General features: G+C 44.2%; 1 protein-coding gene across 1 annotated transcript in view; it reads left to right on the forward strand.

Annotated features, from left to right (window-relative positions):
- LOC126460181 (molybdenum cofactor biosynthesis protein 1-like) overlaps positions 1-13,200 on the forward strand; it is a 95,117-nt gene that overhangs the window by 50,101 nt on the left and 31,816 nt on the right. The window contains exon 5 of the mRNA XM_050095906.1: positions 4,452-4,597. Coding sequence (XP_049951863.1) covers positions 4,452-4,597 — 146 coding nt within the window. The remainder of the gene's footprint in view (positions 1-4,451; positions 4,598-13,200) is intronic.

Consider the following 13,200-nt stretch of genomic DNA (forward strand, 5'->3'; position numbering starts at 1 on the left):
CCAGGTGTTACATGCTTCACCCACTGACCCTGCTTTCAAGACATCTTTGCGGGTACCGGGCGCGGTTGGGCCACCCTCTTCCCAAGGGGAATGGTGGGTTCAGCGGCATTCGCGGCGCATGAGGTGGAGGGTCAGTGTGGAGGCTGGCTGTGTGGCATCGCCCGTTCTGCCTGTGAGTGGACATGTGGCCACTCCTTCAGCAAGGTCCGAGCAGGCACATGGGGGGAGGGGTATATTAGTTATTGGGAGCTCCAACGTTTGGCGGGTGATGGAGCCCCTTAGGGAAATAGCGGAAAGGTCAGGGAAGAAGGTCAGTGTTCACTCTGTCTGCTTGCCGGGGGTCTCATCCGAGATGTGGAGGAGGCCGTGCTGGCAGTGATAGAGAGCACTGGGTGCACCCGACTGCAAATTGTTGCTCATGTCGGCACCAATGACTCCTGCCGTCTGGGTTCAGAGGTCATCTTTAGTTCGTACAGGCGGTTAGCGGAGTTGGTGAAGGCGGAAAGCCTCGTGGGGTGGAATCTGAGCTAGCTATTTGTAGTATCGTTCCCAGAACCGATAGTGGTCCTCTGGTTTGGAGCCGAGTGGAAGGCTTAAACCAGGGGCTCAGGCGATTCTGCGGAGATTTGGGGTGCAAATTTCTCGACCTCCGCTATCGGGTGGAGAAATGTAGGGTCCCCCTGAATAGGTCACGCGTGCACTACATGCAGGAAGCGGCTACAAGGGTAGCGGAGTATGTGTGGAGTGCACATGTGGGTTTGTTAGGTTAGAGAATTCCCTCCCTAGGCCCGACAAGACACCTCCTGAGATGCGGCAAGGTAGGAGTAGACAAAATGCAACAGGGAATAACAATATTAATGTGCTAATAGTAAACTGCAGGAGCGTCTATAGAAAGGTCCCAGAACTGCTCTCATTAATAAACGGTCACAATGCCCACATAGTGCTAGGGACAGAAAGTAGGCTGAAACCAGATGTAAACAGTAATGAAATTCTAAACTCAGATGGGAATGTATACCACAGAGACAGTCTGGACAGTGAAGGGGGAGGCATGTTTAAAGCGATAAGAAGTGCAATAGTATCGAAGGAAATTGACAGAGATCCGAAATGTGAAATAATTTGGGTGAAGGTCACGGTTAAAGCAGGCTCAGACATGGTAATTGGATGTCTCTATAGGACCCCTGGCTCAGCAGCTGTTGTGGCTGAGCACCTGAAGGATAATTTGGAAAATATTTCGAGTAGATTTGCCCACCATGTTATAGTTCTGGGTGGAGATTTTAATTTGCTGGATATAGACTGGGAGACTCAAACTTTCATAACGGGTGGCAGGGACAAAGAATCCAGTGAAATTTTTTAAGAGCTTTATCTGAAAACTACCTTGAGCAGTTAAACAGAGAACTGACTTATGGCGATAACATATTAGACCTTCTAGTGACAAACAGACCTGAACTATTTGAAACAGTTAACGCAGAACAGGGAATCAGCGATCATAAAGCGGTTACTGCATCGATGATTTCAGCTGTAAATAGAAATATTAAAAAAAGGTACGAAGATTTTTCTGGTTAGCAAAAGTGACAAAAATCAGATTTCAGAGTACCTAACAGCTCAACACAAAAGTTTTGTTTCAAGTACAGATAGTGTTGAGGATCAGTGGACAAAGTTCAAAACCATTGTACAATATGCGTTAGATGAGTATGTGCCAAGCAATATCGTAAGAGATGGAAAAGAGCCAGCGTGGTACAACAACCGAGTTAGAAAACTGCTGCGGAAGCAAAGGGAACTTCGCAGCAAACATAAACATAGCCAACACCTTGCAGACAAACAAAAATTACGGGAAGCGAAATGTAATGTGAGGAGGGCCATGCGAGAGGCGTTAAATGAATTCGAAAGTAAAGTTCTATGTACTGACTTGGCAGAAAATCCTAAGAAATTTTGCTCTTATGTCAAAGTGGTAGGTGGATCAGAACAAAATGTCCAGACACTCTGTGACCAAAAAGGTACTGAAGCAGAGGATGATGGACTAAAGGCCGAAATACTAAATGTCTTTTTCCAAAACTGTTTCACAGAGGAAGATTGTACTGTAGTTCCTTCTCTAGATTGTCGCACAGATGACAAAATGGTAGATATTGAAATAGATGACAGAGGGATAGAGAAACAATTAAAATCACTCAAAAGAGGAAAGGCCGCTGACCTGATGGGATACCAGTTCAATTTTACACATAGTATGCGAAGGAACTTGCCCCCCTTCTTGCAGCACTGTACCGTAGGTCTCTACAAGAGCATAGCGTTCCAAAGAATTGGAAAAGGGCACAGGTCATCCCCATTTTCAAGAAGGGACGTCGAACAGATGTGCAGAACTACAGACCTATATTTCTAACGTCGATCAGTTGTAGAATTTTAGAACATGTATTATGTTCGAGTATTATGACTTTTCTGTAAACTAGAAATCTACTCCGTAGGAATCAGCATGGGTTTCGAAAAATACGATCGTGTGAAACCCAGCTCGCGCTATTCGTCCACGAGACTCAGAGGGCCATAGACACGAGTTCCCAGGTAGATGCTGTGTTTCTTGACTTCCGCAAGGCGTTTGATACAGTTCCCCGCAATCGTTTAATGAACAAAGTAAGAGCATATGGACTATCAGACCAATTATGTGATTGTATTGAAGAGTTGATAGATAACAGAACGCAGCCTGTCATTCTCAATGGGGAGAAGTCTTCCGAAGTAAGAGTGATTTCAGGAGTGCTGCAGGGGAGTGTCGTAGGACCGTTGCTATTCACAATATACATAAATGACCTTGTGAATGACATCAGAAGTTCACTGAGGCTTTTTGCGGATGATGTTGTGGTATATCGAGAGGTTGCAACAATGGAAAATTGTACTGAAATGCAGGATGATCTGCAGCGAATTGATGCATGGTGCAGGGAATGGCAATTGAATCTCAATGTAGACAAGTGTAATGTGCTGCGAATACATAGAAAGAAAGATCCCATATCATTTAGCTACAATATAGCAGGTCAGCAATTGGAAGCAGTTAATTCCATAAATTATCTGAGAGTATGCATTAAGTGTGATTTAAAATGGAATGATCATATAAAGTTGATCGTCGGTAAATCAGATGCCAGACTGAGATTCATTGGAAGAATCCTAAGGAAATGCAATCTGAAAACAAAGGAATTAGGTTACAGTACACTTGTTCCCCCACTGTTTGAATACTACTCAGCAGTGTGGGATCCGTACCAGATAGGGTTGATAGAAGAGATAGAGAAGATCCAACAGAGAGCAGCATGCTTCGTTATAGGATCATTTAGTAATCATGAAAGCATTACGGAGATGTTAGATAAACTCCAGTGGAAGACTCTGGGGGAGAGACGCTCAGTAGCTCGGTATGGGCTTTTGTTGAAGTTTCGAGAAGATACCTTCACTGAGGAGTCAAGCAGTATATTGCTCCCTCCTACGTATATCTCACGAAGAGACCATGAGGATAAAATGAGAGAGATTAGAGCCCGCACAGAGGCATACCGACAATCCTTCTTTCTATGAACAATACGAGACTGGAATAGAAGGGAGAACCAATAGAGGTACTCAAGGTACCCTACACCGTCAGGTGGCTTGAGGAGTATGGATGTAGATTTAGATGTAGACCAAAAAATGTTTTTCTTGTAATGAAGACACTAAAGTGGGGGTCAGTCATGCTGTTATTGCTTTTAATGATGGCAACATTGGAAGCGTGAAAGTGCTACAACATATGGGAATTAATTCTGGAGCAAACTGCATCAGAGAATTTGAATAGATGGACAAAGTTTGCACTGGTAAAGCAGAGTATGCAGCACAGTTGGCCACTACGGAGTCCAGAAAGAAGAAAACAAAAAAAAAACTTAAAAAAGATCAAGAGGATGATATACAGTATGGTGCAGGGTGCTTCTGAGTGACTAAAAATAAAATGTTAAGCATATATTGAGTTAAGTCTATTAAAACTTTAAAAACTCTTCCTGAAAATTTACATTTTCTCTTGCATTTTTCCCTAAATCTCAGAAACTACTTCAAGTAGCGAATTCAAATTTTCAGGGAGTAATGACATACGTATCCTGAGTCTTCTGAACTAAAAGATAAACATAATGTTATGTATAAATAAAATTATTTAGAATAACATACAAAAAAGTACACAAAATTTTAACTGTGTAATTAAAAAATTGTATTTCCAAAAGCAGTGGCTGAAATGCAATTATTGTAAGACTCAGAACATATAGTTTAATGTCTTGTAAAAGTTTCTTGTCAATGGCTACAGTTGTTCCTGAAGTACAGGGAAGTTAAGTCACTAAATTTAACATTGTCAGGATATGGCGTTCAAACTCCCCTTAATGCACATTTTCTCCTTCCTCCACTTGGTGAGCAACACATTTATAGTATTTTCACAACATCAGTAGCTATTTTCTTACAATTTCTTTTTGCAGGCATACCATGTCCCGGGCTTCAAGGGACGTGTGGGATTTATTACCTCAATGAGTGAACACTTCTGTCGCACGTGCAACCGTTTACGGATAACAGCTGATGGCAATTTGAAGGTGTGTCTCTTTGGGAATTCAGAGATATCTCTCAGGTGAGTGATGAAACATAGAATAATCATGTCTAAGTGAAAATTCATGCGAGGAAACCATAAAATTACTAGAAGACTGACAGACTGATCAGTATTTTACCTTCAGGAGGTGAAATTCCAAAACTTCTTATAGACACATTCGTTCCTCTTGTCCTCACATTAGTCATGGAGTCCGAGTGACCTTTGAGACCTTCAGAAACTTATCCCTCTTTCCTCTCTCATGAAGGAACTGATAGTTCCAAATGCTGAGTATAGAATAATACTTTCAAACTGTTTGCCATGCACATTAGGTATGTGGTTGGTATATGGAAGAGATAAACTGCAGTTAAATCCAGCAGGTATGAAATGAGTAATCTTTTCTTGAAGTTTTCAGCTTGCACCCTCCTCCCTCCCAGACATACAAACCAGATACCTCTAGCTAAATAATTTGTGAATATATATAATTTGCCTCTGTCAACATCATGTTACACTAACCTATTTGTGAGATTAAATTAAAGGAAAGTAATCAGGACTGGAAATTATGTAAAGACATTTTTAGCTATGTCCCTAGGTTGTAATAAAGTTAACACAGTATTTCTGTCCATGTGATGGTAACTATGATTCGCCAGCCACCGTTTCCGAGCAGTTCTAGGCGCTTCAGTCCAGAACTGCGCGACTGCTACGGTCGCAAGTTTGAATCCTGCCTTGGCTCAGATGTTAAGTCCCATAGTGCCCAGAGCTATTTGAACTGTGATTCATGATTATCAGAGTCTATGTGTTCCAAATAAAAATTGGAACTTCATGTGTATAAATGTACAAATTATTAGACAATGGGACCAACAACTGACACTTTTAAATTGATGACTAGGCTAAGAGATTAATAATAGGAAAAAAAACTGCAAGATACTTGGCGATAAGTTTGTTTCAGGACAAGGTAAGGGGGGTGGGGGGTGGGAAGAATCAGCTCTCTCTTTGTGAGCATACCAGAAATTCTTTATCAACCCAAGGTAAAATAAGATATAAAAATACGGGGTCAAACAATTAATTTAAGTATCTTAAAAACCAAATGACTAATAAAATTGGAAGCTAAGAAAAGTAAGTTCGTAGTAAGTAGGGTGAAACACAGGGGGCTGCAACATATTGCCATTGTTGTTTGACTTGTCTATCAAAGAAAAAAGAAATGGATCAAAACAAAATAAAAGTGAGAATGGAAATGTATCAGAAGCAAATAGGAATAAGCAAGGAACATATTCTTTAATAAAAAAAAAAAACTGACATGTGAGGCAGATGTTCCTACAATTTTATGTTCAAAGCACAGCAGTCTGTGAAAGCAAAATATTTATGACATTGAAAAAAGAAAATCAGTGAGTGAAAAGTGTGTGTAGGTGAATTGTGGTGAAAGACTGGATATTGGAACTTCTGTTAGGCTGCCCAGTATTAGTTAACTTGGTAGTAAAGGAGCAAGTTTGCAAGGGCAGATAACTGTTTGACTACGTAAAATAGAGTGGGAGTATGGAAAAGCTAGTCCAAGATAGGATGAAAAAGATAACAGCAACTTAAAAAATGAATTGATAAGTTACCATGAACCCCATTCCAATCTAGTGAATGCAGTGGTTGACAATATCTTGTGACATTCGCCTATAAGGCTCAAACAATAATTGCTAAATAAAAATACAAAATGTTGACAAGACTGTATCTAAGCTGTCACTCTCTTTGGAAACAAGGGTGTTTAAACCAACAAACACGCAGGAAAGCAGGGACAACTCGCACACTAGAGAAGGATGGGCAGTATCATTGAAGGCTTGAGCATAAACCGTGTGGAATATGTGTGGTACAAGTAAAAAAAAAAAAAAAGAAGAAGAAGAAGAAGAAGAAAAATGTTGATCTGGAAACAAGGGAATAAAAATTTGCCACGTGAAGAAGAAGAAGAAGAAGAAGAGGAAAAATGTTGATCTGGAAACAAGGGAATAAAAATGTGCCACATGAAGAGACAATATGGTACTGTGCTGATGAGTGTGTACGAGTGGTGATTTACAATATACACTGATAAAGGAACTCTGCATTGGGCCCAGAAGACCACGCAATGCTCTTCGAGAGATGTCCTCTACTATAAATCTATGGAGAGTTAGGGGGTCAGTATACAACTCTCCAGGCTGTTATTAACTTCCAGAAGTTGAAGACACTACTTCTCACTTGAGTATCTCCTCAGCTGAAACTACAAGCAGAGTGTACCCTATTCCAGTCTGTCCACCGAGCAGAATTTCCCGGCTCTACAAGGAATTGAACCTGATCCCTTTCTATGGCACGCCTGTGGCATACTGACTGCATAGCTGTGGCAAGAGTCATAATATACACTTGTGAACAATTGAGTTACAACTATTCTGTTTATTGGGGAGAGAGTATGTATATTGCCACTGTCAATGAAACAGTTTAGTGTATCATAAATGGAATGTATTCAGACCTCATACTTGTTGTGTGAGAGCGCAGTGTCTTAGACACTTGTAGTGTTTGTCTTAGCATGTACTAACCGGTGTGCCTTACTTTCTAGTATTCTTAATTGTATATCATTACTGGTGCCTCTGGCACTTTTGTGTTGCAATAGCAATAGCTTGCAATAGCAAACATTGAGTCAACCATGGTTTTTGGATTAGAAGTAGAGGTCAGCTTGGTTGACATTGGGAATAGAGTGATGGGAAGTGGACAATAAGCAGTTATATCGAAGGGTGCATTATTTGATATGTTAAGGTTAATTACAAAATATGAATTGGAGAATTTTTCACGTTGAGCAGAAGTAAGTTTACAGGACCAGGTGTCAAATTACACATGATCAGTGTGAATCCCTATAGTCAGCATGAACACTGGCACACAGAATAATTTATAGGTAGCCTTGTTGTATATAAAAAATAAGATTTGTGCTGAACTGTCATGAACAAACTGTCACTTCTCTGGAATAAATAGACTCTGATTTGTTAATTACATCTGTGTAAATGAAAAATATAGAAAAACATAGATTGTTGCTTACTGTAAAGGAGACATGTTACATTGTAGACAGGCACAATTCAAAAGGCACTTACCCAAAGCTTTCGGCCACAGCCTTCATCAGCAAAAGAGATACAGAGAAACACACACATTCATACACACAGGCAAGCACATGTCACACACATATGACTGCCAACTCCAGCAGCTTGCCCCTAGCTGCTGGACTTGGCAGTTTTTTTTTCTCTGTGTGTGTGCAGGGAAAGATAGATCACTATTTACCATAAAGAAAACAAAGTTGCACCAGGCACAACACACAAGCATTCATTACGTATCCTGTTTCAGACCTCACGCCCTCCTTTTTTAACTTAGCGCGTGCCTTTCGGCTTCCTCTCATTGTGTCTAGGCTGTCTTGTCTAGACACAACAATTTTTGGCGATGAGTCAACGGAAAGGGTCTTGTTCTTTCTAATTGCTTACATTTACTTGTGTCATGGCTTCGCCAGATGTACTGTCCGAATTTTATCGCTTGCAGAATTAGCAGACGCAGGTGTTATTGTATGCCCTTGGACAGCTCGTCCAGGGTCAACGTGCACTGCACAACGATGCGGCAGCCGCCGCTCTACCACTACCGCAGCCACAACTCGCAGATGCACCTCCTTTTAGGCCGTTTGACCCAGCTAAGGAAACATGGACGGAGTGGTCACGCCAGTTTGGATTTCATCTCGCCGCCTACAGAATTCAAGGTAACGAGTGGCAGCCTCATTTATTGGCGTGTGTAGGGGTGCAAACGTACCGTGTGATAGTGAAATTATTTCCCCGACGCGACGTAGCAACTCTGTCCTACGAAGAACTTTTGTCTGCTTTAGATGCCTATTTCAAGGAAACAGTTAATGTAGTTGCAAAAAGGTATACGTTCTTTCGTACAAAACGTACGGCCGGTCAAACTAATAGGGAGTGGGTTGCAACGTTGCAAGGCCTTACAAGGGATTGTGCTTTTGAGTGTGAATGTGGACTCCCTTATTCAGATACAATGGTCCGTGATGAAATTGCACAGAATGTTTCTGATGTTCGTATACTGGAACAGATTTTGAAACTAGTTAATCCCTCCCTTCAGCAAGTGATAGACATATTAGATAGACAAGACACGGTTGACTTTGCTCAGGAATCATTTGCAACTTCGCCAGCCGTGTGTAACATCAACTGGCCCGCCGGGCGCGCTGCACGGCCCGGTAAACTGCCCTCGCGCACGTCCACGCAGCTGCCGCTACGCTCTAAACCAGGTGTGCTGCGACAGCATACAACTGCAGTGAAATCATGCCCGCGGTGTGCTACTAGACATTCGCGTGAAAATTGCCTGTCACGCCAAGCTATTTGCTTTTTCTGTAATAAGAAAGGACATGTTAAAAGTGTTTGCCAGAAAAAGCTCAGCTCAGACAATCACAACCATTCCAGGCCTTTTGCTTCGCGCCGGAATCAAACCAAGGACACTCAGGCTCGTGGACCTTCGCCCATGGACATTCATGTAGTGAATTCCACCCCGTCCAGTGCCACTTTCTCAAACAGTGACAGTGTTCGTCCCACACAAAGTGTGCGTCGACGTCGCCGGAAATCACGTAAATTAGCAAGTGATGCTGTACCTGTATCAGTTCAAATTGCACGAGACAGTCACTCTTGTCGTCAGCAGGACAATAAACTTTTTGTAGATTTGGACTTTAATGGAATGGTCATGCCATTCCAGCTTGATACCAGAGCTGCAGTTTCATTGCTCAATCACGACACGTACAAACAACTGGGCAAGCCTCCGATGCGTGCCGCAAATGTTAAGTTAAATAGTTATTCAGGTCAGAATATCCCTGTGTTAGGACAGTGCAGCCTTCTTGCAACATACAAGGGACATACAAAACTCGTGTCATTTTACGTTCTTCGTTCTTCTACTGCAGTGAACTTGTTTGGTTTCGATTTATTTCAGTTGTTTAACATGTCTATAGTAAATCAGGTCATATCAGTGAATCAGACTGTGCCTTCAGACAGTGTTTCTCGCCTGTGTGAAGAATTTGCAGACATTTTTGCACCGGGCTTAGGTTGCACTAAAAACTATGAAGCACATTTGGAACTGAAAGTCAACGGGCAACTGAAATTTTTCAGAGCGCGCAATGTTCCTCACGCATTGCATGATGAGGTCACAAGAACATTACACGATTTAGAATCACAAGGTGTAATTGAACGTGTGCAGGCTTCTCTCTGGGCCTCACCATTAGTAATTTTGCCCAAACCTTCCGGAAAACTGAGACTTTGTGTGGACTTCAAGGCCACTGTGAATCCACAACTAGTGATTGCAACTTTTCCATCACCCCGCCTGGAAGATCTTTTTGACAAACTGTGCCTGGGTAAATATTTTTCAAAGTTGGACCTCGCAGATGCGTACTTGCAAATACCAGTGGACGAAGAATCCCAGCGCGTCTTGGTGGCTAACACGCATCTTGGTTTGTACCGATTCAAAAGACTGCCATTCGGGTGTGCATCCGCCCCTGCATTGTTTCAGCAATATTTACAAACTGTTTGTGCGTCGGTCCCTACTGCTGCGAACTATCTGGACGATATTGTGATCTCCGGAAAGACAGCAGACGAGCATTTAGCACACCTACGAACATTATTTCAGGTATTGCGACAAAATGGTCTTCGGTTGCAGAAGGACAAATGTGTGTTTTTTGCTCGTGACTTACCATACCTGGGACATGTCATCAATGCCCAAGGCATACATCTGAGTCCAGAGCACCTCCGTGCCATACAAGACTTGCCTTCGCCGCAGAATTTGAAGCAAGTACAGAATGTGTTGGGTAAAATTAACTATTATCATCGCTTTCTGCGCAATGCCTCTTCCATTTCAGCTCCGCTTCATAGCTTACGCCATAAGGGTGTTCCGTTCGTCTGGACGACGGAATGCGAACGCGCCTTTCGCCAGTTGAAATCGGCGTTGCTTTCTAATACTTGCCTTACGCCATTCAATCCCCAGAAACCCCTTTTGTTGATGGTAGATGCATCGGATTTCGGGATCGGTGCTGTGCTTGCGCACAAAGATGGGTCGCATAATCGCCATATTGCCTTTGCGCCCAAATTGCTCTCGTCTGCGCAAAGAAATTATTCCCAGATAGAGAAAGAAGCTTTGGCTCTCGTGTTTGGTGTTACTAAGTTCCATGATTTCTTGTATGGTCGTCACTTTATCATCATCACAGACCACAAACCTTTGACGTTGCTTTTTCATCCGAACAAGCCTGTACCTCCGCGTACAGCGCAGAAATTCATTCGCTGGTCTATTTCCTCTCGCAGTACTGCTACGATATCTTGTATCGGTCCACTGCTAAGCACGGAAACGCCGATGCATTGTCCCATTTGCCTGTTGCTGAGGATAGAGCATTCGATTCTTCCGAACTTGCTTGCATGTTCATTGATTCGGAAACCGATGACGTGGTCGACTCGTTTCCGATTGATTTTCGTCGTGTAGCTACAGCCACAACTGCTGACCTGGTCCTTGCTACCGTTTTGCGTTTTGTTGCTACGCAATGGCCTTTGTCAAAGTCTCGGATCGAGGATCCGTTGGTTCGCCGATTTTTTGCTCACAAGGAGAGACTTTTTGTACGACGTGGTGTTTTGTTGTTGCGTTCTGATAATGATCAGTCCAGAGTCGTGGTCCCACGTTCGTTACAGTCCTCTGTTTTACGGCTTCTTCACCAAGGACATTGAGGTATAGTGCGAACGAAACAACTTGCTCGTCAGCACTGTACTTGGTTCGGAATCAATGCTGCGATTACGAATATGTGTTCTTCTTGCATGGCGTGTGCCGAACAACAATCCGCACCGCCGCGGAAAGTCTTTGCATGCCCAAAAGCCACTTCCCCTTGGCAACGCTTGCACATCGATTTTGCTTGTACATTCTGGAATGCTCGGTGGTTTGTTCTGGTAGATGCCTTCAGTAATTTTCCTTTTGTTGTCCGGATGTCTTCCACAATGTCAACTGCCACCATCCAAGCGTTGTCTGCTATCTTTTGCATTGAAGGTCTTCCGCAGACTATTGTTTCCGACAATGGCCCACAATTCATGTCCGCAGAATTTCAGTCTTTCTGCCAGGCCAATGGTATTCAACATCTGACATCCACGCCGTTTTCACCTCAGTCAAACGGTGCCGCTGAACGATTGGTCCGGACTTTCAAGTCACAGATGTTGAAGTTGAAAGAGTCGCATTCTCGGGAGGACGCGTTGTTGCTCTTTTTGTCTTCGTATCGCTCTCAGTCCCGAGATGGTCGCTCGCCGGCTGAGTTGCTCCACGGTCGTCCTCATCGAACCTTGATGTCTTTGCTGCACCCGCCACATCAGGTTCCTGTGCAGCGGCAGACTTCTGCTTTTGCTCCAGCCGATGACGTATTTTATCGCAACTATCGAGGTTCATGGCGTTGGCTCGCAGGGCGCATTCTTCGCTGCCTCGGCCGCGCGATGTATGTGGTTTTGGGGGCCTCTGGTGAGGTGCGTCGGCATCTCAATCAGCTGCGCCTCTGTCGTAGCACGGGTTGTGCCGCTCCCCGTCTGCTTTCAGTGACGGTGCCGTCCGGTCAGCGCCCTGGGGACCCATCTACTGGCTCGCCTCATCCCCAGGTGTTACCGATGATGCCTTCCATTTTGCCCCATGGCGACGCGCCGCTGCCGCCTCCGCCGCCGGCGCCGGCGCCGCCCGCAGTGGATGCTTCGCTGCAGCCGCCAAGCGCCTCCCTGGGTCACATGCCACCGATCGCTTCCCGTGACCAGCTGTCCTCCGCCATGGAACTCTTGCTCGCTCCGGACCACATGGCGTCTTCGCGCGCCGGGTACCCCGACGCAATGGAGGTCGACCCTTCGGCCCCTCCTGTCTCTTTACGGGCGCATACACCGCATGTTGACGTGCACCCTGGACTAGGTTTTCAGGTGTTTCCTAGCTCCCCTTGGACTGAATGGCCGGGTGCGGGTGGCACAGCCTCGCCTGTTGTTAGACTCCCCACCTCATCGCATACGTCAACATGGGGTTCTCCCCACGGCGGGCGGAAGCCTTATAACACAACCGTTCGCCGATTTGCGGGGGAAGAATGTGGTGTCACCGCCAGACACCACACTTGCTAGGTGGTAGCTTTAAATCGGCCGCGGTCCATTAGTACATGTCGGACCCGCGTGTTGCCACTGTGTGATTGCAGACCGAGCGCCAAATCAAGGCAGGTCTCGAGATACGGACTAGCACTCACCCCAGTGGTATGGACGACTTTGCTAGCGACGACATGGACCAAGCATTGCACATTAGCCAAGCCGATAGTTAGAATAGCCTTCAGCTAAGTCAATGGCTACGACCTAGCAAGGCGCCATTAGTAACATTGCATGTATCTAAAGAGTCTCACTTGTATCACCACAATCTCCAGATGTACCAAAAGGATGGACTAAAGTTAAGTATTCCAGAAGCTACGTACTTTTCTTTATAGCATTCATTACGTATCCTGTTTCAGACCTCACGCCCTCCTTTTTTAACTTAGAGTGTGCCTTTCGGCTTCCTCTCATTGTGTCTAGGCTGTCTTGTCTAGACACAACACGAAGCATGCAGGAAGGTCGTCTGTCTGATGATTTGCGGTACATATT

This window comes from Schistocerca serialis, chromosome 1 (assembly GCF_023864345.2).
Source record: "Schistocerca serialis cubense isolate TAMUIC-IGC-003099 chromosome 1, iqSchSeri2.2, whole genome shotgun sequence".
In the NCBI taxonomy this organism is placed as follows: Eukaryota; Metazoa; Arthropoda; class Insecta; order Orthoptera; family Acrididae; genus Schistocerca; species Schistocerca serialis.